Source organism: Puma concolor, chromosome F2, assembly GCF_028749965.1.
Source record: "Puma concolor isolate L17-30 chromosome F2, mPumCon1.1.hap2, whole genome shotgun sequence".
Classification (NCBI taxonomy): domain Eukaryota; kingdom Metazoa; phylum Chordata; class Mammalia; order Carnivora; family Felidae; genus Puma; species Puma concolor.
In genome coordinates this window covers 67,774,680-67,802,599 of record NC_141684.1, presented here as the reverse complement: position 1 = coordinate 67,802,599, position 27,920 = coordinate 67,774,680, and the positions used below count along the sequence as shown (strand labels likewise).

Genomic DNA, 27,920 nt, shown 5'->3' with positions numbered 1-27,920 from the left:
TTACACTGTGTTCATTTGAGACAGACTTACTCAAAATGACAGCCAAAGTATAAATGATCTTTTCTGAGAAATGGGTTTAAAACAAACACAGGTTTCTGTATGTTTATTACCGTAGTTGCTACCAACAGAAGACCTATGAGGTCTTTCAACTTTTTTTTATTGCAGTAAGAACACTTAATGTGAGATCTACGCTCACATTATCAGAGTTTTAAGTGTACAATTACATAAGACCTATGACTGAAGGCGCTTATTCATCAACAAATTGGTTACTAGACTTCAATTAAGAATCCAAACTGTAGGGGCGCCTGGGTGGCTCAGTCGGTTAAGCGGCCGACTTTGGCTCAGGTCATGATCTCGCGGTCCATGAGTTCGAGCCCCGCGTCGGGCCCTGGGCTGATGGCTCAGAGCCTGGAGCCTGTTTCAGATTCTGTGTCTCCCTCTCTCTGACCCTCCCCCATTCATGCTCTGTCTCTGTCTCAAAAATAAATAAACGTTAAAAAAAAAAATTAGAATCCAAACTGTAACATTATTTCTGAGGTCTTTAATGTTTAAGGAAGCTGAGTAATCCTGGGGCAGTCTATATCCACTCTATTAAGAAAATCCTCTCCCAACAGATGGATATAGTCAGAACAGCGTTCACAATATAGTCACCTCAGAAAAAGTGATCGTGTAAGCGAGCAATTATAATGTTACTCTCAATAATCATTGCAGATTTTAGCTGATACAATAAAATAATCACAAGGGGTAAGTTAATTACCTGACTGAAACGGTCAATGATAAATAACAAACTGTCAGTAGTAAAAAAAAATAATGATTACCTTTATAATAAAGACAAAGAAGCCAACGATATTAAGACAATTTTTAAAGTGGGTTAAAAACAAGGCAACTGTTGCTTCGGATTCTGTGTCTCCCTCTCTCTGCTTCTCCCCACTCGTGCTCTCTCTTTCTCTCAAAAATAAATAAATGTAAAAAAAAATTAAAAAAACAAAACAAAACAAAACAAGGCTACTGTTATTTCCATTCCTTTAACTGTATCTGGTAATGCCGGACAGTAACAACAAGCTGTGTGAAGAAGAAACTGCAAACCATTTGATGGAGACGTCTGCAAAGCTATCATCAGGGCCCTTTTCCAAATAAAAAACTAGTAATGCTGAGTTTTCCTGTGTTCAACAAAAAACGTCACTGTTTTTATTGTTGCTATTAGGTGCTAATAGGCTCAACTGGAACAAAATTATAATCTAAGCTCAGCTATGAAAACACAGAAAGTAAACACTCAAGTTAAGGCTGATGTCAAGTACAGAAAGAAGGAACTTTGCCCTAACTTTCTAGCAATTTGGGGGGGCTTTGAGTATTTCTTTTTGCACTTAAGAGTCCAGGAATTAGCTCTTACACAGAAATCATATATAAAAACGGAAAGCAGATTTTTTTTTTAATTTTTTTTTTTTAACGTTTATTTATTTTTGAGACAGAGAGAGACAGAGCATGAACAGGGGAGGGGCAGAGAGAGAGGGAGACACAGAATCTGAAACAGGCTCCAGGCTCTGAGCCGTCAGCCCAGGGCCCGACGTGGGGCTCGAACTCATGGACTGTGAGATCATGACCTGAGCCGAAGTCGGAAGCTCAACCAACTGAGCCACCCAGGCGCCCCTCTTTTGTTTTTTTAAAATGTTTATTCATTCTTTGAGGGACAGAGAGAGACAGAGCGTGAGTAGGGGTGGGTGGGCCGAGAGAGAAGGAGACACAGAATCCGAAGCAGGTTTCAGGCTCCAAGCTGTCAGCAGAGCCAGACGCAGGGCTGGAACTCACAAACTATGAGATCTTGACCTGAGCTAAAGTCGGACGCCTAACTGACTGAGCCACCCAGGTGCCCGGAAAGCAGGTTTCTCACTAAATACTATATTTAAGCCTTTCTATTTGATTCCCTCTGCACCTGCATTTTTCTACAGGTGACTCCTTCTCAAATTTTTCCTTTCAGTTTACGTGGTTTCTGACCACCTTATCTACAGCTCTAAATGCTTGCCATCCTCTGGTCACTCTCCAGCACATTCCTCGATTTAGATTCCTTCACAGCAGTAATTACTACAATATATGTCAACATTCTATTTATTTGTCTAATGACTGCATCCCTCACTGGGACCTTTCCTGTCCTGTTTACCACTGGATTCCTAGCACCAGGAAAATGTACTGAATGAAAGCACTTGAAAGTGTGAAGCCTTGTGAAAGCCCAGGCAGTAAGAGATACAATCTTAAGCCTTTTTTTAGAACGTACTTTTAAAACTGAATGAGTCTATTTTAAAATGTAAACTACAATAAAGGAGAAAGGAATTTTTGCATTTTAGGGCTTAGTGATTTTATCTCCTTCACTGAAGCTTTGACTAAGTTCACTAAGTATGTTAACCATGAAAAGTATTTTTTAAAAAAATACTTGAGAGAGAAAGAGGGAGGGAGAGGGAGAGAGGGAGGGAAGGAGGGAGAGAGAGAGTGTGAGCGAGCGCATGTGAACGCACTCACAAGTGGGGAAGAGGCAGAGAGAGAGGAAGAGAGAGCATCCCAAGCAGGCTCTGTGACAGCACAGAACCAAACCATAAGTTCGTGACCTTGAGCCAAAATCAAGAGTCAGACGCTTAACTGACTGAGCCACCTAGGAGCCAAGTATTTCAAATAAGTGTAATCAAAGCTGCATAAGGCAAAAAGTATTTAAAATAAGAAATATCAGATACATAGGCCAAAAAAAAAAAAAAAAAAAAACTTAAAATCAGTGCTGCCAGAGCTGCACAGGTAAGGCAGCATTTTTATTCATTTTTACCACACCCTTCGCACTCTCGCCTTGCCCAGTGCCTGGCATCAGCCCTTACCTTCCACGCCCCTGGCTTCTGGTTGGGTGTGGCCAGTGGAAGATGGGAGGGGAGCCACCTTCACAGACCTGTGCACCAGCTTAATTAACCTCCTCTGTGTCTCACAGAACATGACACTTACCTTCATCATTCCATTTACCTGGCTGTACGGTGATTATCAGTTTCTCCCCAAAACTCTCAACAGAGGCTTCAGCCTTGGCCCAGAGTTTTTTTTAAAAGCTCAATTAGAAAATTCGGGCACTCAGGAGTATACATTTGTCAAAAATGTACCCACAAAATGTATATATTTTATTGTGGCATACAAGTGATACCACAATGAAGTTGCTTTTTAAAAAAAGCTATGATGTATATACTTTAAAAACTGGGGTATTTTCACATATTCCACAATCTCTTGAAAAATGACAAGACTGGTGACCACATGGCTATATTCTCAGAACTGGCATCAATTAGCACAATCTGATTTAGTCAGCTTGCTTTCCCTTCTAACATCTAGTGGGAACTCAGATCCCAGGGGGAGAAGAGTTTAGAAACAGGGCTGAGGGTAAGCAAATGTGATTTCAGGACCATCAGGGGTAGGAAACATCCAAAGACAAACACGGCTTTCCGTTATCATCTACAGTTGATCCCTACATCTGTATCTCCAACAGATTCTCTTCTCTGCTCCAGACTCTCTTATCCAACTCTCTATTCAACATCTCCATTTGGATACCACACAAACACATTTAACTCTACATATCCAAAGTGGAGGTCATCATCTCTACCAGTCTTACCCCCAAAACTTGCTCCCTTTTCTACATACTTTCTCTCACAGAATTCCACACTCTACTCAGCTGCCCCACGCAGTCTTCATTGACTCTTCTCTCTGCTTCATTCCTCCAAAGGCATGCAGACACCATAGGCTAGGCACTCTAACTCCCAAGAGATCTTACACACCGTCTACCTCTCTCCTTCCCCAAAGCCCCTTGCCTAGCTTGGGCCACCAGGCTCTTTCACGGTGCACCAAAACAAAACAGCTTCTGACAGGTGTGGGAAAGTCTCCTGCTTCCCTTCTGTAGCTCCCCATTCATTCTCTGAATTGGACTAATGCTGTGCGGCCCTCATGGAGGTTACAAGGAGCTTGGTGTAAATGCCAGTGTCTCAACACAGAGTTGGGGGTTTCGTCGGATCCAGACCTCACCTGGACTTCTCCAGCTTCTCTCTCAACAATCACTCAGTTGTCCAACTGCTGTACAAATATAACCAGGATGGGAAACTTGATCCAGCCAGATCTCAGTTTAGTGAAGGAAGCCTCTGATTTTGAGTCAAATCACTCATTTAAGGAAAAGTATTTGAAAGTAAGTCAAGGAATTTTCTTAGGATTCGCACCCCCTGTAAATGTCAGCATCTTACCTTAGGTTCTTTTAAGTAACAGTGCATGGCCTGAGTAACATCTGCAGCATGGACCGCATTGTGGTAAGGGTTCTGACTGTGGTAATCTTCTTGAATCATAACTGCATCAAAGAAAAAAGATCTCAAATTTAATTGTACGTGGGAGGCCTGTGCAAAGTACAAGAATTGTGATAATTATGAGTTTTCCACTTACAATCTTCATGTGGCTACCAGCTAGTTGTTCAGATTCAGATGGATGACAATCACTCAGAACTCACATGTATGTCCAAAGAATCAATACCACTGTGGCTGCTAACTTGTTTGAAATTATCAGAAGGTATTCATGTCAAAACAATAAATATTTTGTTTATTTTTCTTTTTTATTTGTTTAAGTGTTACTTATTTTTGAGAGAGGGAGAGACAGAGTGCTAGCGGGGGAGGGGCAGAGAGAGAGAGAGAGAGGGAGACACATAGAATCTGAAACAGGCTCCAGGCTCTGAGCTGTGAGCACAGAGCCTGACGTGGCGCTTGAACTCACGAGCCATCAGATCATGACCTGAGCCGGCAGTCGGATGCTTGACTGACTGAGCCACCCAGGTGCCTCTCTTTTTCTCTTTTAAAATGTGAACCTATCATTGTACCAAACTCCTCTCTTTCAAATGTAATTTAAGAAGAGTTTCTTGGTTTCATTAAAAGCATTGCAATTCATTCAACAAACACTTGTCCCAAGTACTGTTTTAGATTCTAGAAATTTATCAGTAAACAAAAAACTTTATGAAGCTAAAATATTATAGTTATTAGGGCATATGAAGATGATCCCATGGGCGCATCATCAGTGAGGTATTTGTTTCAGAACTGGAATTAGTTTTTCAGTGGTAGGGATGGACCTTCTCTTAATCCTACTGTCTCTACTCCATGTCTGTTAGGCTTTCATGAAAAAGGAGACTAGGATTAGGGGTAGAGTTATCCCTGTTGCCATCAAGCCTGCAGGATGGCCCCAAGGGCATAACACTGTAATCTACTGGTCACTAGTAAAGTGAGCCAATTCCACAGTGGTGAACCATGACTCACTGGTGAGAAGGAAAGAGCATTAGAATTATGTATTTACTTTAACCCATCCTTTCAAATAGCCTTTTAATTACTCTTGTTAATATCTATTTTTATATATGTTTTATAATTTACACAATTTGTTAGTGGAGTATTGCAGGTATACAAATTAGAAATAAATATGCAGGAAAAGTCTCTCAAAAGTCCTAGGTAATAAATTTATCTTAGTTCAGTATTTAAGAGGAAAGAAAATATTACCTTCTTTTTTAAAAAAAGTAAATAATCCTCATGCTAATTTTCTTCTAACATATTTATTTGGCAAAAAAGTTCAGCTTTTTCCCTAGCAAAACAGTCTTAACACAAATATCACCGTGCACATTTAAACATATTAAAAATAATCTTTAAGTTTAACGTAAAGAGATTTCTGGGATCAGAAAAAGAGAACACCTAAGTGCAATGCACCTAATCTTTTCAAGTTTGAGATTTCATAGTTTGGAAAAAGGACAGAAATTGTGTCATCTTTGTGACAAAGCTGTGGTCAACCTAAGAGATTGACTGCAAAAGTGTCCCACTTCTTCACCATGCCCTCCATTCATGGCTTTGAACCTTCAAAGCTTCCTGGACGAGAGGTGTCATTCACCCCCTATCAGACTTGCTTTGGCCAACAGCATGGGGTGGAAGTGATGGACAGCCAGACCTGGAGAGCCAGTTTCAGGGGTCCGGGTATGCCAGCTCCCTTGGAGACTGCCCATCACTCTTTGAAGAAGCTTGTCATAAAATATATTTCCTTCTTTTTTTGTTTTTAATATGAATTTATTAAGGGGCCAAACTCCTCTGACTCCTTTGAATTTAATGGGGGACCATGTAGAGCTGAGCCACATGAAGCCCAGTGTCCCAGCTGAGGCCCCAGTCCAGGCCCACAGAGTAGCTTGCCTGTTGTCAACTGCAGGTACATAAATGAACTCAGCTAGACTACAAGCAGCATTCAACAGCCCCACAGACTCAGGAGCTGAGTAAGTGTGTGTCATTCCAAGCCACAAAAATTTAGGGTAGTCTGTTTTAGAGCAATAGCTAACTGAAAAAACTGATGAAAACTTAAAACAGATTCTTGTTCAAATGTTATTTCTGTTAAACGGGTTAGAATCACTTACCTAAAAATCTACGAAGTTTCATCATATCTAAATGGAAGTACTCAATTAATCCATGAAGACTAAATAAATGAAAGGTTAAACTTACTAGACTATTTCCTAAAATGAAAAAAGAAGAGATATTAGTAAGAAATATAGACTAGCATAATTGCATTGTGCTTCCAAATATGGGTTTTGAATATAAAACACAGAGAGTACAAATTCCTACATTTTGTCTATCTAAAACGTACATCCTTAATTTTACCAGCTGTGAACTTTAATTCTTATATCTTTTTTCCATTCTAAGGAAAAAAATGGGCTTTGTTTCATTTTTCTACAACCAAATAACTGGAAGATAAGCATTTTCAAATCAATTTTTTGAAAGACACCAAAGTAATTAGAATCAGTAGAAAACCTTGCACCAACTCCACCTAGACATCCCTCTACCACATCACTAACTGAGGATGTCCAATCAAAGTCAACTGTGGTAGCTGCACCTTGTTCACTAGAGGTTGTGTTTGTTCTTCAAGGTACAGAGCTAGGAGGAAGGATCGATGACCTCAAGATCAAAACTTTGAACTCAACCACTTGTCTACCCCACACTTGTAGCAAGAAATCTGAGTAGCTGGAAGGGGCGGGTGGTCACAAAACTAAATAGAATTCTATTCTAAGTTCACAGTCAACAATTATACAGCAATCTTACTATGTTTTTCTAGTGAAACAGTTCTTTATCTGTTTTTAATGCTTATTTATTTTTGAGAGAGAGCGAGAGAGCATGCACGCAAGTGGGGGAAGGGGAAATTGAGGTGGGTAGAGGACCCGAAGCTGGCTCTGCAATGACAGCAGCAAGCCCGATGTGGGGATGGTGACCTGACCCTAAGTCGGATGCCCAACCGAGATACCCAGGTGCCACTCTTTATCTCTTCAAATGCCTATTTTCAAGCTTTCTCTATTCTTCTCAAATTCCCCCCCCCTTATTCTCAACAGCCTCATACTTCACAGAAAAAATACAAGCCCTCATTTCCTTTTCTTTCCAAAGCCAATCCCTCCACCCCTCCAGAGTGTCTCAGAAACTATGCCACCTACCAACACCACCCCCCATGCCTCCTCCTTCCCCCTGAATCAAAATATCCCTCCTCAGTCCCTCCTTCTAGTGCTCCAACAGCATCAGCACTCAGGACACGCTCTAGATTTTATCTTTCAAACAACAAAGAATACTTGACTCTCTTGGCTCCCTCCAGCTGCCACCCTGTCTCTTCCCCTAAGCTAAGTTTTCTGAAAGAGCTGCTACCTGCTGTGAGGACTATCTCACCCTCAACTTCCACCCTTTTGACAACTGGAGTCACTTGAGTATAGACATGGAATCTGGAAATACTAGCATTGTTATAATGGTTAGTCTGTCTTCCAAGATGTAACTCTCCATTTTTTATACCTTCTATTATATTTCTCAAAGTTTTGTGCATTTCCTCTATTAGGACACATGATATAAAACTGTACGTTTTAAAGAGTTAGGAGCTCAAAAATTGCTGCCAGAATTTAGACAATAACATAAAGATGATTCTAAAGAAACCATCTCTCTAAAGAAACTATCATTCTTAAAAAAATCTACAAAAGACTTAACTATTCTCACATTGCATATTTATATTAATAACATTTATGGAGAATTTTAAAGGACCACTGGGCTAACTTCATTACCCAAAACTGCCTACACAATTGTCAACAGAAGCCCATAGCTAAGGAAAAATATAAATTAATTGAACAATATTTGCATGAGAAACACTGGAAAAGATGCAGGAGACCAAAAGAGATTCTTTTTAAAAAACCTGACATAGCACCTTAAACAAAAAAAACTTTTTCAAATCTTTTATTTTTTAAGAAATTAAATGTTAAAATGTATTTGAATCCTGATAACACTATACTGATACAAACAGGAGCCCATCTGGTTTAGAACCATTTGTGAAGAAGTGAGCTATATTCCTGTTATTATTGCTGTAACAACCCACTTTTCCTTGGATATATACATAGATATTTCACAATGTAAGTTCAAACAAACAACCCATTTTAAATATAGGCAGAGGATACGAGTAGACATTTTTCCAAAGAAGATATACAGATGGCCAAGAGCCGGATGAAAAGATGCTCAACATCACTAGCCATCAGGGAAATACAAATCAAAACCATAAATGAGATACCACTCTACACCTGTCAGAATGGTTATTATCAAGAAGACAAAAAATAGCAAGTGTTGGTGAGGATGTGGAGAAAAATGAACTATTGGTAGGAATGTAAATTGGTACAGCCACTATAGAAAACAGAATGGAGGCTCCTCGAAAATTTAAAAAGGGAACTAACATATTATCCAGCAATTCGACCTCTATTTACCCAAAGAAAAGAAAACACTAAGTCGAAAAGATATACGCACTCCTCTGCTCAGCGCAGCATTATTTCCAATGGAAGCAACCTAAGGGTCCACAGACAGATGAATGGACAAAGAGGATATGGTATACATATACGATGGAATATTATTCAGCCATAAAAATGAAAGAAATCTTGCCACTTACAACTACATGGATGAGTTTTGAGGTCATTATGCTAAGTGAAATAAGTCAGACAGAGAAAGACAAATGCCATGATCTAACTATTATGTGGAATCTTTAACAAACAAAAAAACCAAGCTCATAGATACAGAGAACAAATTGGTGGTTGTCAGAGGCAAGAGTTGGGGGTGTTGACAGAATGAGTGAAAAGGGTCAAAAGGTACAAATTTGTAGTTATAAAATAAGTCTGGGGAATGTAACGTACAGCATGGTGACTATAATTAATAATACTGTATTACATATTTGAAAGTTGTTGAGAGAATAGATCTTAAAGAGTTCTCACAAAAAAAATGTAACCATGTATAGTGATGGATGTTAGATTTTTTGTGATTGTTTTAAATATATACATATATTAAATCCTCACATTGTACACCTAAAGCTAATATAATGTTATATGTCAATTATACCTCAATTTAAAAAAGTGGGTGGGAATTGCTGAAAATGGCAGAGTAGGAGGATTCTGAGCTCAGGTCAAACAATGGCCACACACCAAAACTGCAAGTACATATAGAGTAACTCTTACTGAGAACAATCTGGGGACTAGCAGAACAGCTCTTCCACAGCTAAAGATGTAAAGAAAAAGTCACATCAAGAAAGCAGAGATGTGATTTGGTCAGGGTCCACACGCCCAGCTTGATAACCCACAAGCAGGAGGGATATCACAGGTATAGAGATCCTCCCTGAGAAGTGAAGGGTTTGAGCCCCACATCAGGTACCCACTGCCCTGGGGATCTGTACCAGGAAGAAAAGCCTCTATAACATCTGGCTTTGGAAATCAGCATGCCTTATGTCCAGAAGCCTTGAAAATCAGTGAAGCTTAACTCCAGGAGAGCTGGCCGGCTGTGGGAAGCCAAAATTCCACTCTTAAAAGGCCTGCATATAAACACTTGGCTGAGACCAGAACAGAAGCAATAGTCTAAACAGCACCTAAGCCATAACTGAAGGAGATTCACTGACTAATTTTAGGGCTTGTGCAGTAGGGTCAGGGCTCTGTAGGAACTTTCTCCAGGAAGGAAGCACTGAATGGCACCATTTTTCTTGCCTTCCTTCTGCCTCGCTGGGCTGATGCTGGCGGGCACCAGTTCTGACACTATCCATTTACCTTTCTAGCACTGCTTACCCTGACCAGATGTCAACCTGTGGACCTGTCCAGCCCAACCTTCCCTTCCTGGGGGATACCCTTCCAAAGTGGTTCCCCTCCTGTTGCACTCAGCAGAGAGCCTCAACTGAGACTGGTGCCTGTCCCCCCAAAAGTGGCTACTGTCCCACCACACTGAGTCGCCTCAGCTTGGACTGGAACCCCACAAAAGTGGTACCAGTGTGCCCACATAATTTGTGATCCAGCCACAAAGGAGGGCACATGCAGCCCACACAGGGGAAATCCCTGGAGTGCCTGGGTATAGTTACCAGGGGGTGGGGTGGGGTTTACGCCTCACAGGATGCCTTCTATATAAGGTTACATGTTCAAGAACCAGAGACACAGCTGATCTACCTAATATATACAAACAAAAATAGGCAGGGAAAGGAGGAGACAGAGGAACATGTTGCAAATGAGAGAACAAGACAAAACCTCAAAAAAAAAAAAAAAAACTAAATGAAATGGAAATAAGCGATCTACCTTATGAAGAGTTCAAAGTAATGGTCATAAGGATGCTCTCCAGACTTGAGAAGAGTAGATAAACTCAGTGAGAACTTCAGCAGAGATAAGAAATATAAAAAAGAATGCATCAGAGCTGAAGAATACATTAACTAAAATGGAAAACACTGTAGAGGGAATCAACAGCAGATGAGATGATGCAGAAGCACAGATCAATGATCTAGGATTTCAGGGTAGTGGAAATCATCCAAACTGAACAGCAAAAACAAAAAACAAAAAATTAAAAAAGAATACACATTCTTTGGAGATGCACATGAAACACTGTATTCTCCAGGAGAGATCACATGTTAGGCCACAAAACAAGTCTCAATAAATTTAAAACTGAAATTACATCAAGCATCTTTTCCAACCACAACAGTATGAAACTAGATCAATTACAAGAAAAAAAATACTGGAAAAAACACAAACACGTGGATGCTAAACAACATGCCAATAAACAACCAAGACGTCAATGGAGAAATGAAAGAGGAATTCAAACAAAAGAATTGAGTCAAATGAAAATTAAAATATAATGTTCCAAAATAGAAGATGTACAGCAAAAATTTTTTTTTTAGTTTATTTATTTATTGAGAGGGAGAGAGAGAGTGTGAGAGAGAGGGAGAGTGAGCGGGGAGAAGAGAGAGAGAGGCAGAGATAGAGAGAGACAGAAACAGAATCTCAAGAAGGCTCCACACTGTCAATGCAGAGCCCAATGCAGGGCTCAAACTCACAAACTGAGAGATCATGACCTGATCTGATATCAAGAGTTGGATGCTTAAGTGACTGAGCCACCCAGGTGCCCTGCAGAAGCAGTTTATAGCGATAAAGCCTACCAAACCATTAAGAAAAATGTGAAATAAACAATCTAAGCTTACACTTAAAGGAATGAGAAAAAAGAGGAACAAACAGTGCCCAAAGTTAGTAGAAGGAAGGAAATAATAAAGAGTAGAAATAAATGAAATAGGACTTAAAAAATAATAGAAAAGATTAATAAAATTAAGAGCTGATTCTTTGAAAAGATAAAATTGATAAACCTTTAGACAGGCTCATCAAGAGAAAAAGAGGCAGGAATCAAGTAAGTAACATCAGAAATGAAAGAGGAGAAGATACAAAAGACACCATAAAAATACAGCTGGTAAGAGACTACTAAAACAAGTAGATGCCAACAGACTGGACAACCTAGAAGAAATGGATAAATTCCTACATACATAATCTTCTAAGATTGAATCACAAAGAAATAGGAAATTTGAACAGACCAATTACTAGCAATGAAATGAATCAGTAATCAAAAAACTCCCAACTAACAAAAGTCCAAGACCAAATGGCTTCTCACGGGTGGGTTCTACCAAACACTGAGAGAAGAGTAAGTACCTATCCTTCTCAAAGTATTTCAAAAAATTAAAGAGGAAGGATTGTTTCTGTATTCATTCTACAAGGCCAACATTACCCCGACACCAAAAGTAGACAAAGACACTTTGTACAAAAAAAAGAAATTACAGTCCAATATTCTTGATGAACATATTTACAAAAATACTTAACCAAATATGACCAAACCAAATTCTACAATATAGTGAAAGGATCAAACACCATGTTCATGTGGGATTTATTCCAGGAATATAAGGATGGTTCCACATTTGCAAATGCATCAACAGGATATACTACCTTAACAAAATGAAGGATAAAAAGCATATGATCATCTCAATAGATGTAGGAAAACCATTTGATAAAATTCAACATCCATTTATGATAAAAACTCTCAACAAAGTGGGTACAGAGGGAACATATCTCAATATAAAAAAGGCCACATATGACAAACCCACAGGTAACATCATTCTCAATGGTGAAAGGCTGAACGCTTTCCTTCTAAGAACAAAACAAGGATGCCCATTCTTGACACTTTTATTCAACACTGTACTGGAAGTACAAAACACAGCAATAAGAAAAGAAAAAGAAATAAAAGGCATCTAGATTGTGAAGGAATAAGTAAACTGTCACTACTTGCAGATGTCATAATCCTACATATAAAGAAAACCCTATAGACTCTACCAAAAAACTATTAGAACTACAAATGAACTCAGCAAAGTTGCAGGATACAAAATTAACATACAGATATGTTGTACTTCTATATACTAGTAATTACCAGAAAGAGAAATTAATAAAATAATCCCATTTATAATTGCATCGAAAAGAAAATACCTAGGAATAAATGTAACAAAGGAGTTGGAAAATCTGTACTCTGAAAACCTATAAGACATTGATGAAAAAAACTGAAGATGCCACAAAGAAATTGAAAGATGTACCATGCTCATGAACTGGAATAATATGGTTAAAATGTCCCTACTGTCCAAAGCAATCTACAGATTCAATGCCATCTCCATAAAAATACCAATAGCATTTTTCATAGAATTAGAAAAATAATCCTAACATTTGTACGGAACCACAAAAGATCCCCAATAGTCAAAGCAATCTTGAGAAGGAACACCAGAGCTGAGGTATCATGTTCCCAGATTTCAAACTACATTACAAAGCTACAGTAATCAACGATATGGTGTCAGCACAAAAGAAGACATATAGATCAGTGGAGCATAACGGAGAGCCCAAAATAAATCCATGCTTTAAGGGTCAATTAATCTATGACGAAGGAGGCAAGAATATACAATGGGGAAAAAAACAGTCTCTTCAATAAATGGTGTTGGAAAAGCTGAACTGCTGCATGTAAAAGAATGAAACTTGACTACTTTCCCATACCATGTGCAAAAATACACAAAGTATGGACTCAAGACCTAAATGTGAGAGCTGAAAGCACAAAACAATGGAACATTATTGTAATGGCACATTACTCAGCAATTTGTGATAACATGGATGGACCTAGAGGGCATTATGCTAAGTAAAATAATTCAGATAGAGAAAGACAAACACCGTATGATTTTGCTTATATCTGGAATCTAAAAAACAAATGAACAAACAAAACAACAGAAACAGACTTACAGAGAACAAACGTGATTGCCAAGGAGGTGGAGGAATGGGCAGAACAGGTGAAAGGGATTAAGAGGTACAAAATTCCAGTTATAAAATAAATATGTCACAGAGATGTAAAGTACAGCATAGGGAATATAGGCGATAATATTGTAATAACTTTTTATGGTGACGGATGGTAACTACTTCTGTGGTAATCTTTTGTAATGTATATAAATGTCAAATCATTATGTTGTACATCTGAGACTAATATAACATCATATGTCAATTATATCTCAGTAAAAAAGAATGTATATTTATTCTGTATGTTTAGGTTATGATAGCATTCTCCCAAACTTGTTTTGCAAACCTAATGAGACAAATTACCAATTTCTAGGTCTTGAATAAGTTTTAAGAAAGCTGCAGTCTAATGGTAAAATATCTTCTGGAATTCGGGCAATCTGCAATACATATAATCTCTTCCACCAAGAACTTTAAAAGAATCAGACAAAAACCAGTCTAACAAAGTGTACTACCCATATCTAATTGGAAAACTGCGTGTAACATTGTTTCTTATTTCTAGTTTTTAAGATACCAACGGACTATTTTAATACCAGTGAATAAGAACACAAGTCAAACATTTCAAAACAAGTAATGCTTACCTGTTCTTCTTGCACAGAAAAACTTACTTTATACAAAAATGGAAACACTTTCTTGGAAAAGAAAATTGTGCTTATAGAAGAGCCTCCTTCATAAACATGTATCCAAAGATAGAACTGCTCAAGGTACATGTAAGGGTCATTGATGGTTCTTAGATGTGATTCCAGATGGCAGCCAGAAGGATGAGGCTGCTGCCATGAGACACACCTGGCAACAAGGGTCCTCACATGCCAGGTAGATCTCGGGGGTGACAAACCCTATCTTGCTATTTTACACATAACCTCTCATTCCTATAAAAGGAATGCCAAATATATCCTACCAGATGATACGTATTTTCCTCCTTGCAGTGGACAAGGTGGGACCCTTTGTCTTGGTGGGAATCACTTGAGTTTTACCTCTTCTCTGCGTTCCCCCTACTATGTCATCTGGCGAATTGCCAGAGTAAGAAATACAGAAAGCACGGGATCGGTAAGCAACAAAGGAAAACTATACACTTGGATACCATACATATATATTATCCAGAATTCATTTCTGGCTAAGCACTTTTAAAAGGAAAGCATTTCTGGGGCGCCTGGGTGGTGCAGTCGGTTAAGCGTCCGACTTCAGCCAGGTCACGATCTCGCGGTCCGTGAGTTCGAGCCCCGCGTCAGGCTCTGGGCTGATGGCTCGGAGCCTGGAGCCTGTTTTCGATTCTGTGTCTCCCTCTCTCTCTGCCCCTCCCCCGTTCATGCTCTGTCTCTCTCTGTCCCAAAAATAAAATAAAAAACGTTGAAAAAAAAATTTAAAAAAAAAAAAGGAAAGCATTTCTAATAAAATAATGAAAGTTAAAAAATTTTTCTTGCCCATTTGCTCTTCATGTATAGAATTCCTGTAACTTTTGGGTGGCTCTCGTTACATGAATATGTGTATCACCATCTGTAAAATCACAGGTGTGTAGTTACCTGCTAACAACCAACCCTAAGAAGAAACCATTCAGCCATCATCTTCACAAAAAGTAATGAGGTGATTAACATGAAAGCTATTCTGCCCATCCCACACTTTCAACCTCACTCTACTTTCATCACCAAGACCCCTGACTAGCAGATATGTGCTTTTTAAAAATGGAATTTAGAAAACAAACAGCTATTTCAATGAGTAAAAGTGTCCCAGCAGACTAATAGCAGGTGAAGAGCAATTACAGTTTATAGAAGGCTAAACCTGGAAGGTGTGAAGGGTGGCATGGTTTGATCTACATTTATCTTGGGATAATAACTGAAGTAATATTCATATTAAGTTAGAAAAAAGGAATTTCCCAGATCTAGAAGAAGATGAGTCACCTGATATTTTGCCATCTACATGTTTTAAAAAGGGAAGGCTGAAGGGAAAGACAACTGTGTAAACGATACTAGAGCATTTTCTGTGTGGACATGCCAAGTGGGGCCAGAGAAAGGCAGAAAACAGTCACCCAAGGGCAAAGGAGAGGTAGAAGAGAAAGAGAAAAGGAAAAAAAAAACCCAAAATGGCAGGGAAGCAGGAGGGGGACTGTGCTGATAAAACAGAATTCATTGTTTTTCAATTTTGCTGAGGATCAGTCCGATTTATTTTCTGTCAACAGTGTACAGACAAATAGAAGGTGATCTCAAAGCTATTTTCTTTACATGGACTTTACATGGTCACACAGCTTACAGAGAATAATGTAGTGATACTAAAAAGCTAGACCCACATTGATTCTCAAGATGACTAGAGTTGTATCTGCTTGCCCATTTCCCATATTTAGCTTCCTTATGAAAGGAGCTTCATTCCAAAGAAAAAAAGAAAACAAAAAGGCAATTTCAAAGTACATAGCAGTGAACTACATATTTAATTCACTCTAAAAAATTGTTTTTTTTTAATTTGAGAGAGAGAGAGAGACACAGAGACAGAAAATGTGTGAATGCAGAAGCAGGGGAGGGGGAGGCAGAGGGAGAGAGAGAATCTCAAGCAAGTTCCATGCTCAGAGTGGAGCCCGGTGCAGGGCTCGATCCCACAACCCTGGGATCACAACCTGAGCAGAAATCAAGAGTTGGATGTTCAATTGACTGAGCCACCCAGGTGGCCCACTTCATTCTAAACACTCAGAAGTGGCTTCCTCTCAGTGTACTTTCCAATCTGCTTTACTTTTATTAAGGTTTATTTATTTTGAGAGAGAGAGTGTGTGTGTGTGTGTGTGTGCAGGAGGGGAAGACAGAGAGAGAGAGAGAGAGAGAGAGAGAGAGAGAGAGAGAGAATCCCAAGCAGGCTCCACAGTCAGCACAGAGCCCACTGTGGGGCTCAATCTCATGAATCATGAGATCATGACCTGAGCCGAAATTGAGTGAGATGCTTAACCAACTGAGCTACCCAGGAGCCCCCTGTTTCACTTATTAAAAGGATATTTAGACAAGCAAAAAGATATTTAGACAAGTACGGTCTAGTTGAATAACCTGTACCATTTTTTTATGCCAAAAATTTTACCCTAAATAAAAATGATTCTCAAAAGAAATCCTTATCCTGTTCCAAAGAGAATAAGGAAACATGACTCTTGCCCCTAAAACCAAACAAAACACAGGAGGGGGTAAACAGATTAGAATCACCTGGTGTTTTCAAACCATTCATATTCTGTAGATTCTGATAAGACTCCTAAAGAAGCTACAAGCTCATCTCCACCCAACCATAAAGACGCCATGTCATAGGGAACCAATGTTGATCATATGTCATATCTCTCAAATGTACAGAGAAAGAAAAGCCTGAGAACCATAAAGTTAAAAGAAAGGATATCTTTAAAATGTCATTAATCTACCACATATCTGTGGCTGTCAAAGCTGAAATACAGTATCAGAAGATGTCATTGTAAATGACCACAACCCAAAAGAAACCAAAACAGAAAAACAAAATAATGAGGTAACAATTTCACTTTGGGTTATCTATAATAGTAGCATTAATTAGGGATGGATGGCCAAGTGATGATGATGATGATGACTTTTGATTACTGCTAACCAAGAGTAATGAAAAGACAAAATTATGAGAGTGATTCTTTGAGCTTATAGATCAGTCACTAAAGAAGGGACAAAATGATGTTCTGTTGGCAGCAGAGGGCTCATAACCTAAGTAAATGAAAGCAATAACCTCCCGAGTGACTGTACCATCAATGCAGCAATCTAGAGTACACATTAATTGGAGTAAGTCAAACTCTTCACTTACCATTTGTTAGTCTATCAAATAGAAAGATATCAAAATTCCAATTTCCAACTTTTTCCAGCATACACTGAAATGAAAACCAAACATTCCTACTGTAATTTAAGTTCAATAACAGTCTGTCTTTTACAGATAGTCCATAGTGAAGTTAGTGAAAATAGAAAGTGATTTACTTTAAGAAATGCAAAGTATCATTCTCCTTTTAATCATGACCTTTCCAACTGGCTCCAAAAAAGTGTCCAAAGGGTAATCTCCATTTGGAAAACCAAATAGTTTGTATTCCAATTAATGAATGTACAAGTAAGGTTATTGTTTCTTTCAATTCATTCCTATACTCCCATGAACTTTTCAAGAATTCTAGTATATGTGCTGCCGAAGCGAGCACTCAAGAATTCTAACATAATTTAACACCATGAACCATATATGGTTCATACATGGCATGGTCTAGAAATTAGATTTTAAAAATAAGTTATAATAGTTGAGTACTTACTATATTCCAGGTACTGTTAAAAGTGTTTTGCTTACTCTTACTATTCATACCAAGACTATGAAGTAGGAGTTGTCTTTAACCCTCCTTTATATATGGGGAAACAGGCTAAAAGTAACTAACTTGCTCAGCTAGAAAGTAATAGAGCTGGGATATTAATTAACTCAGGTGGTCTGATTCTGGAACTTAGGCACTTGAATCTATACTACACTATGCTTAAGTTATTTGTCATTCCTTTTCTTAAAAAAAAAAAAAAACACTCCCAACTTACAGGTATTTATTTATATTCTTTAAATATCATTATACAATAATTAATAGCCTTTATTACATTTAAGTTGATGTGTATTTAAGTTGAGCAAATAAATCTCACAACAACCAAACCAAATTCATATTTTTACACTATATATTTGTAACCTGAAATTTCTGTGGAAAGTTCACTGTTGTACACATCTATCAATAAATTGACATAAGAAATACTCTTACTAATAGTGATTTTTTGATAGTACTAACAACCACTCATACACAAATCAATATTCTCATTTTGTTTATTTTTAATTTTTTTTAATGTTTATTTTTGAGAGAGAGAATGTGTGTAAGCGGGAGAGGGGCAGAGAGAGAGAGGGACACAGAATCTGAAGCAGGATCCAGGCTCTGAGCTGTCAGCACTGAGCCCGACGGGAGGCTCAAACCCAGGAACTATGAGATCATGACCTGAGCCGAAGTCAGACGTTTAACCGACTGAGCTACCCAGGTGCCCCGATATTTTCATGTTAAAAAGCAGAACCTGTAAACTTTTTACAATTTAAAGAAAGCATGAACACTTTTCTATAGATTTCTTTCACAAACAGGGAAACAATTTTTTTGCACTTTAATGTAATTGTAAAGAAGGTACCTTAGCCCTATGTACACACACTTACAAAATCTGGCCTGTAAATATTAGGTAAAAAATAATTTAAAAAATGTCAGAAACATAAGATCATCAAAAACTCTCATTTGGTCAAAAACAAGCTCATCTGAGCTCCACCTTCATTAAGACATTTCTTTTAAACTATATAAATAATGCTCACAATCACTGGGTTTAATTAGAAAATGTATAAACCCTCAAAATAGCTCAGTGATGCAAGAGACTATAAAAAAATCATTTGACTGTAAGTCATGAGACCTAACATCCTATGCTGGGTTTACCTCTAAACAGTGGGTGAGCTCAAACAGTCCCTGATGCTCTTTAGGTCATAGATTCTTTATGTATAGCATATAGACATTAGATCAGAATAGCCATAATATTCTTCCCAGAGTTAAAATTCAGTGTGATCTTATAGTTTAATGTTTACTGATCTACTTGTTACTTACTGTTACAATAAACAAAAACATTTTCATTCTTTTAGTTACTTCAGTGATTTCCCTTGCTCTGTAACACCTAATTATAAAATGAACACCTGCTCTAAAGGAAAAACTGAATAATGGGCTTAACTAATTTTTGCATACAAAAAAAGGTTCTAATAAGTCAATCCCATATGGGAAAAAAAGGGTTTCATGAAACTTATCAAAAATTAATGTTTTCTTGAAAAAGTTATACACACCTTGGCTTGTCCATTATAATCATCATCTAAAATGTTTAGAGAATTTGAAACAGTAGTACCGCGAAAAAAGCGAGAAGATCTAAGATACCGCTGGAAACTTAGTAACCTCCTGATATTTCTTGCAGACACAGAAACTTCAATTTCAGATTGAGCTGAAATAAAAGAAGTAAAAGGTGAGTATAGCAAGTCGAAACTGTGCACACACAATCTTTGTTATACTCCTTTCTAGTTACATACAAACCCTTTTAAAAAAAAACGAATCATTATACCACATTTCTAGGAGAGAAAGAAGTACTTCATTTGTATTTTCAACTAAAGAACTAAAAATGAAGGGGTAAACGGTCAATTTTGACAGGATTTGGAAAGCTAATGAGGAATGTGGCTGGATTAATAGTCAGGTTTTTTGTTTTGTTTTTAACTCTGAAGAATTATCACCTCTCATTCTATTGCTTGAATATACTCGATAGACATTATGGAGAAGAAAGACAAAAATCTAGTTTCAAACTACCCTTCGTACTGAGAATCCAGGTCCCCAGTTACATATGAGAATTTAACAATTACACAACTACAACGTCTCAAATCCTAAGGAGATATCATTTCAAATATTAAGATAATTTTATTTAGAGGAAAAGGAGAAGGACTGGAAAATTAAGTAACATATTCTATTAAGAATTCTAAAAAATAGGGACAAAAATCCTGTAAGATGAAAAATTCTAAGGAAGAGCAAGTTTAACACAACCATTTTTTCCTCTAGTGTTAGAACAAACCAGTTTCCTTAAGTACCAGACGAAGTAACAGACTTGGGTTAAAAGTCATCTTCTAGAGAACACATGTTATCTTTAAACTCTAGAATCAAACTAAATTCAGTGAAATGCTTTATAATATATAAAACACATGAAAAAGGAGACTAAGGATCAACAATTATCATCTCTCATCTTCTGTTAACTTAAACCCACCAGGAAGAATGGCAGGTGATCAAACATACTCTCCCTTATGCATCCAGTCACTAACTCCTTTATTAACCTGTATTACCCTGTGTTTTCAGATCTATAGAATAATGGCAATTAATATGCAGTTCAAAGGGTGCTGGATTGAGTGAGATAAGGTACCCATGAGCTGGATATATTAAGTAACTGGTTGCAATGTAGATGATGATAAAACTGATGTGATGCCACTGCTTGGAGGTATGCTTCCAGGTAGTTATCCTAAATTCCCAATCCATTCATGTTGCTTTATTATTATTTTTTTTAATTTTTGAGGGAGAGCACGAGCAGGGGAGGGGCAGAGAGACAGGGAGACACAGAATCCAGAGCAGACTCCAGGCTCCAAGCTGTCAGCACAGAGCCTGACATAGGGCCCGAACTCACTGATGGTGAGATCATGACCTGCGCCGAAGTCGGACGCCCAACTGACTGAGCCACCCAGGCGCCCCTCATGTTGCTTTAAATAAAAGTACTCATTGGCTCCACATCATCTTAAAATGAATTCATGTCCTTAGTCTGAAGAAAAGGCTTCATGTTACAGGTTCTGTCTCGTTCCAGATGTGACTCAGATGTCATTTTCCCTGGAGGCACATCTGAACGACTGCACCCACACTCCCATGTAGAAGTGGGAGGTGCCTCCTCTGGGTTCTCAAAGCTCCCTGTGCAGACCTCTATCAGACTACTTCTGATATTGGATTATAACCACTTATTTACCTGTCTCCTTTGACAAATGGTGACCTCCAATGTAGCCAAGAACTACTTTTTTTTTTCATCTCTTTATTCCAAATGCTAATAATAGCACCAGCTAGGTATATGTAAAATATAATGAATAAATGCATCCTCGTTTTGAAATAGCTGATGAGTTTTCAGGCTCCCATATACTCACATAAGCCAGAAATAAAGTAATATACACTGTTATGTACATTTTTCATAATGTACTCATTTTTCATTCCAGTGAATCTAAAATAGAAAGTTTTTAGAGCAACTGTGGAGTTAAATTTCTGATCTTTATCAATGTAACTTACATTAAAAGGAGTACAACAAAAATGGTAAAACTACTAATCAAGTGATTATGTCTGAACTAGAATTTGCATGTTTGAGGACATGAGGGTAGACTAAGTGTTCTGTGAAAACAATGTTCCAAAGTGCTTTGCAAAAAGTACCTCATTTAGTCCGCAACAATGTCAAAAGATAAATATTATCATTCATTTTTACACATGAGAACACTGAGTCTACAAGAGATTAAGTAACCTGTCCAAGGTCACACAGCCAACATAGGACACGTGGATTTTAAAACACAAAACTGTCTGTTTACAAAGCCTGTGTCCACACTATTACTCATAGGTTTTTATTATATCTCTATTGTTTAATTATTAAGTGTAAGATTCTGTATGACATTATTCAAAATTGTCTTTACGTAGACGAACGCATGCAGAAAAAGAAACACAGAGGGGAAAAAAGCTAAGGTACACGAATTTAAGTCTAATATTATCCTTTTAGTCCTATTCTTAGAAAAGAGTGAATCGGGAAGGGACAGAGTTGAATGGTAGGAACATATGAGGAACAGGTGAGACTAATTAGCGTATACTAGCACCACCATCTCTGTTTTGATAAGGCACCTTACAGTTTTACAAAAGCGCATTCACATAAGCTATCCCATTTAGTGATCACAACAATCCTGTGAAGATGACAAGACTATCGCCCCCATTTTACACACACAACTTTAGAAACCAAAGTAGAAATGTAATACAATTAATGCATTAGATCCAAAGCATTTAGAAAACTTCTAGAAAATGTTGCAGAATGTCTTCTATTCATTATGGAAAAGAGTTCAAAGTCATGAGCATGATTTCATGAGCATTCCCTTCAAGTGATCTTAAATCACAAAAGGTAACAGTTTTGTCACTGGCAATTATACTGAATCACTATGTGCATATATGTGTGTGCATACATGTATACACTAATAATAGTAGCATCACTGCTTTCCAATTATATATCCAAACTCATGCACCCTGGAAATAAGTGTGAGAATCTCTTTGGGAGCATAACTGCACAAGGACCAAAAAACAAATTAGCCTCACTTGAGGGGAAAACCCCAATAACTCAGTCCACCATGCTAAATCCTCATATCAACAAGGCAGGATTCACATTATCAATGGTTAAGACATCTGGCAGAGTAATTTTTGACAAGTCACAACCTCTTAATGTCTCACCTTCCTTAAATGAAAAAAACAAAAACTAAATGTAATTCGTATCTTCCTATTTCATAGAGTTCTAAAGTTGGTACATGTTATCAAGAGTTCTGTTTTGACCATATTAAGTTGAGAATGAATATTAGACACTAACTCAAGGGGGAAATGCTCACTCATAGGAGCCCAATGCATCCAGCAAGACCAATCCCATAAATAACCTACACAAAGGATAAGAAACAGAGTTTCATTTAATGACAGAACCAGCCTTAATAAGTACTGATTATTTTGCAGACAACCTAAGAAAGGACAGAGAACCTGTCCAGATGAAATAGCAAATCAATCACAGAACAGTGTTTTCTGCCCCTAGAAGGCCTGGGGAAGATTACTTAAGAAGATTACATTCTGGAAAGAATGAAAATCCCATGACACCTTGTAGAGATAGCAGCTAAAACTACCTCAGAGCTTTGCTTAAGACAATACGGGACCAGAATTTGGGGGAAGGAGGAAGAGAATATTTGATATTTCCATTAGTCTAATTAGTAATATGTAATGCATTTGCACTACAAAAATGAAAAGGAAGGGCGCCTGGGTGGCTCAGTTGGTGAAGCATCCAACTCTTGATTTTGGCTCAGGTCATGATTTCGTGTTCTTGAGTCTGAGCCCCAAATCAGGCTCCACGCTGACAGTGTGGAGCCTGCTTGGGATTCTCTCTCCCTCCCCGCCTCTCTCTCTCTGCCCCTGACCCACTCATGCATGTGCATGCTCTCTCTCAAAATAAATAAATAAACATTAAAAAAAAAAAGAACAAACCTGAACCTAACCCCTACCCAGTCATCCATCCAACCACCTCCCAAGCCTTCCCCCAAGATAATTTTTTTCTTAAAGATTCTTGTGTATTTTTCCTGAGTTTTTTGATCAAATGTATGAAATCCTTATACACTATTTTTCTACTCCTTTTACATAAATGGTACCATATATTCCATTAGATGTTCTGCATCTTGCTTTTTATCTTGGCGCTCCTTCCCTATCAGTACATAGAGACCTTCCTCATTTTTTTATGAGGCTATCAAGTATTTCATGATATGGATGAACCATAATCTGTTTAACCAGTACTGCCCTGAAGAGCGTTGCTACAACTTTACAATTTACAAAAAATACCTTCATTTTGTAAAATATGCTTATATTTCCACTTCTTGATTTGTCAGCTTAAGACATCATCCTTTAATATTTTGTTATTACACGCAAGGAAATGACTCTATATCCTACTTTCCCTTTCCCAATGTTTGTTAGTTGACGGAGTATATACTTTTTCTTTCATGATAATAATGTATCTCACAAACAATATATCTTTGAATGGTAGTCTTTGTATTTGACAGACAGCTTGACTAAATATAAATTTTTATCTTTCATTTTCCTTCCTGGAGTGTATTTCAAAGTACTGATTCATTATCTTCTGGCATTGAGGTTTGCAAAGTCTGAGGCAAACCCTTTACTTCCCCCCTTTAGTGACTTGGTCTTTTGCCATGGCCACCCACAGAAACTCTCTTGATTTTAAAGTCCAATGACTTTGCTAAGATATACCCCACTGTGAACCATTCTGGATCATTTTCCCCTGATACATGGTGTGCTCCTTCAATATGTCATTTTAACTCTTCTGTTACTTATGAAGAGTTTTCTTGAATGGTATCGCTAAATATTTATTGTGTTCCACTATTTTAGCTTTATTATTCAGAGACTAAACTGTTATGTTGAAACGACTTTACCTATCATCTGTATCTCACTTCCTCTCCAATTCGTTTTAATCATTTATTTGTTTTGTTTGCTTTCTTATTTTTCCCAGCCCTGCTTAGCTTCTGAGATCAGACAAGATTGGGTGCACTCAGGGTGGTGTGACTGCAGATTGCTTTTCTCATTTCTATCCCCTATGCTCATTATCTTGGTTACTGCATATTCTACACCTTTGGTCCTACCAAATGCCTTCATTTCTGTGATATATTTGGACTTTTGCTTCTATTGTTTTTTTCCTAAATATTTATTTATTTTGAGAGAGAGCGAGCAAGCAAGCAGGGGAGGGGCAGAGAGACAGGGAGAGAGAAAATCCCAAGCAGGCTCTGTGCTGTCAGCACAGAGTCCCATGCATGGTTCAATCTCATGAACTGTGAGATCATGACTTGAGCCAAAGAATCAGATGTTTAACTGACTGAGCCACCCAGGTACCCCTTGTTTCTACTCTTTCTTGATTCTGAATGTACATGTTTCAACCACTTTTTTTTTTTTTATCTTGCCTTATTATCTATTCCCTGAGTTCAATTTGTTCTTTATGGCTATTGCTTCATTTAATCAAAAAAAATTTTAATGGTTATTTATTAACAGAGACAGAGTGCAAGCGGGGCAGGGGCAGAGAGAGGGAGGCAGAATCCGAAGCAGGCTCCAGGCTCTGAGCTGTCAGCACAAAGCCTGGTGTGGGGCTCGAACTCATGAGCTGTGAGATCATGACCTGAGCTGAAGTCGATGCTTATCTGACTGAGCCACCCAGGTGCCCCACTTCATTTAATTTTTTAAGTGAGTGGTACAAAATTCAGTCACACTTTCTTACACCATAAAAATAAACTCAAAATGGATGAAAGACCTAAATGTGAGACAGGAAACGATCAAAATTCTACAGGACAAAACAGACTACAACCTCTTTGACCTCAGCTGCAGCAATTTCTTACTTGACATGTCTCCAAAGGCAAGGGAAATAAAAGCCAAAAAATTAACTATTGGGACCTCATCAAGATAAAAAGCTTCTGCACTGCAAAGGAAACAATCAACAAGACTAAAAAGTAACCAACAGAATGGGAGAAGATATTTGCAAATGACATATTAGATAAAGGGCTGGTATCAAAAATCTGTAAAGAACTGGACAAAGTCAACACCCAAGAAAACAAATAATCCAGTGAAGAAAAGGGCAGAAGACATGAACAGACACTTTCCAAAGAAGATGTCCAGATGGCAAACAGACACATGAAAAGATGCTCAATGACACTCATCATCAGGGAAATACAAATCAAAACCACACTGAGATATACCATCTCACACCAGTCAGAATGGCTAAAATTAACAACTCAGGAAACAACAAATGCTGGCGAGGATGTGGAAAAATGGGAACCCTCTTGCACTGCTGGTGGGAATGCAAACTTGTGCAGCCACTCTGGAAAATAGCACAGAAGTTCCTCAAAAAATTAAAAATAGAACTACCCTATGACCCAGCAATAGCACTGCTAGGAATTTACCCAAGGGATACAGGAATGCTGATACATAGGGGCACTTGTACCCCAATGTTTATAGCAGCACTTTCAACAATAGCCAAATTATGGAAAGAACTTAAATGTCCATCACCTGATGAATGAATTATGAAAATGTGGTGTATAGGGGCGCCTTGGTGGCTCAGTTGGTTAAGCGGCCAACTGTGGCTCAGGTCATGATCTCAGTTCCTGGATTCGAGTCCTGCATCAGGCTCAGTGCTGACAGCTCAAGAGCCTGGAGCCTGCTTCAGATTCTGTGTCTCCCACTCTCTCGGTCTTTCAAAACTGAATAAACATTAAAAAATTATTAATTAAAAAAAAAAGAAAATGTGGTATGTGACACAGACAGACAGACACACACACACACACACACACACACACACACACACACACACAATGGAATCCTACTCAGTGATGAAAAAGAATGAAATCTTGCCATTTACAACAACGTGGATGGAAATGGAGGATGTTATGCTAAGCGAAATAAGTCTAGTCAGAGACAGACAGATATCACATGATTTCACTCATATGTGGAATTTGAGACACTTAACAGATGAACATGGGGGAAGGGTAGGAAAAACAAGATAAAAACAGAGAGGGAGGCAAACCAGAAGAGACTCTTAAATACAGAGAACTGAGGGTTGATGGGGGTGGGGAGGTGGGGAAAATGGGTGAAGGGCATTGAGAAGGGCACTTGTTGGGAGGAGCACTGGGTGTTATATGTAAGTGATGAATCACCGGATTCCACTCCTGAAGCCAAGACTACACTGTATGTTAGCTAACCTGAGAATTAAAAAAAAAAAAATCGGTCACAATTTTCATCAATTTGAAGTAACATTTTTCTGTGAGGTGCTCATTATTCCAAAGTATGAAATTATCATAATTACTTACTCTTTTTGCTTCTGGGTTGTTTCTTTTATTTTTCTTACAATTCTGTAATAAACATTCTTATAACTGTACCTTTCCACATATCCTAGTTGATTCCCTTGGAATACACCCTCAGAAGTAGAACAAACATATTGGAGCACATTTCAATGGCTTCTAAAACACACTGCCAAACTGGAGAATAAGTTTTCTAAAAGAAAATTAGAGGGGCGCCTGGGTGGCTCAGTCAGTTAAGCATCCTACTGCAGTGCAGGTCATGATCTGGCGGTTTGTGGGTCTGAGTCCTGCGTCGGACTCTGTGCTGACAGCTCAGAGCCTGGAGCCTGCTTCAGATTCTGTGTCTCCCCCTCTCTCTGCCCCTCACCCACTCGTGCTATCTCTCTCTCTCTCTCTCAAAAATAAGTAAACATTAAAAGAAAGTGAGAGAGCCTTCCAAAACTGTCCTAGAATAGCTTCCAAAATATGATCTAAGGGATCAGTAACTATAAATCAAGGATAAAGCATGATGAGATCATTTTAAGATGGAAATTTTTAGTTTCCTCAGGTTTGCTTCCCTCCCACTCTTCCCCCTTCTACACACATACATACACAGATTCCCAATAACGATTAGAAGGAAAAGTCTTATATTGAAACAAGGAAAGACCACTACAGAGAAAAAAAGAGTATCAAGTTGAATAAGTAGATATCATTTAGGAATATATAAAAAAGAATACATGGGGAACTGGAAACAGGAATGAGTGACTAAGAATTTGACTAGTACCCTCATTCAGACTGTTACTGAAAAGCTCACCCTCTAATCATATTATGTAAAATCTGACCCTACTACCAATACTGTCATGGGCTCTCTCTGTAACATAAGGTGTGCCATTATTTATTTCAAAGCATAATACACAGTAGATTAAAATTGTCTTTATTAAAGCCCAGCTTCCACCAGGCCACGACTATTTATTGTAAGTCCCAGGGTTGTTCTAGTTTACATGGTTACCTACATTCCAAACCAGCTTAGAAAGCCAACAGGGCTCAGCGAATTAATCAAGTTACTATTAAAGAGCCGTTAGCTCTGTTGGTT

The 27,920-nt window shown here is 38.2% G+C and overlaps 1 protein-coding gene across 4 annotated transcripts in view; it reads right to left on the bottom strand.

Moving 5' to 3' along the window:
- Positions 1–27,920, bottom strand: part of PDE7A (phosphodiesterase 7A) — a 148,708-nt gene that overhangs the window by 10,918 nt on the left and 109,870 nt on the right. For all 4 annotated transcript variants that reach the window (XM_086696098.1, XM_025922635.2, XM_086696097.1 and 1 more), the window contains exons 4-7: positions 19,505–19,656; positions 17,444–17,507; positions 6,422–6,517; positions 4,245–4,345 (exon numbers count right to left, since the gene is read on the bottom strand). In XM_086696098.1, the coding sequence (XP_086552224.1) occupies positions 4,245–4,345; positions 6,422–6,517; positions 17,444–17,507; positions 19,505–19,656 (413 nt within the window). The remainder of the gene's footprint in view (positions 1–4,244; positions 4,346–6,421; positions 6,518–17,443; positions 17,508–19,504; positions 19,657–27,920) is intronic.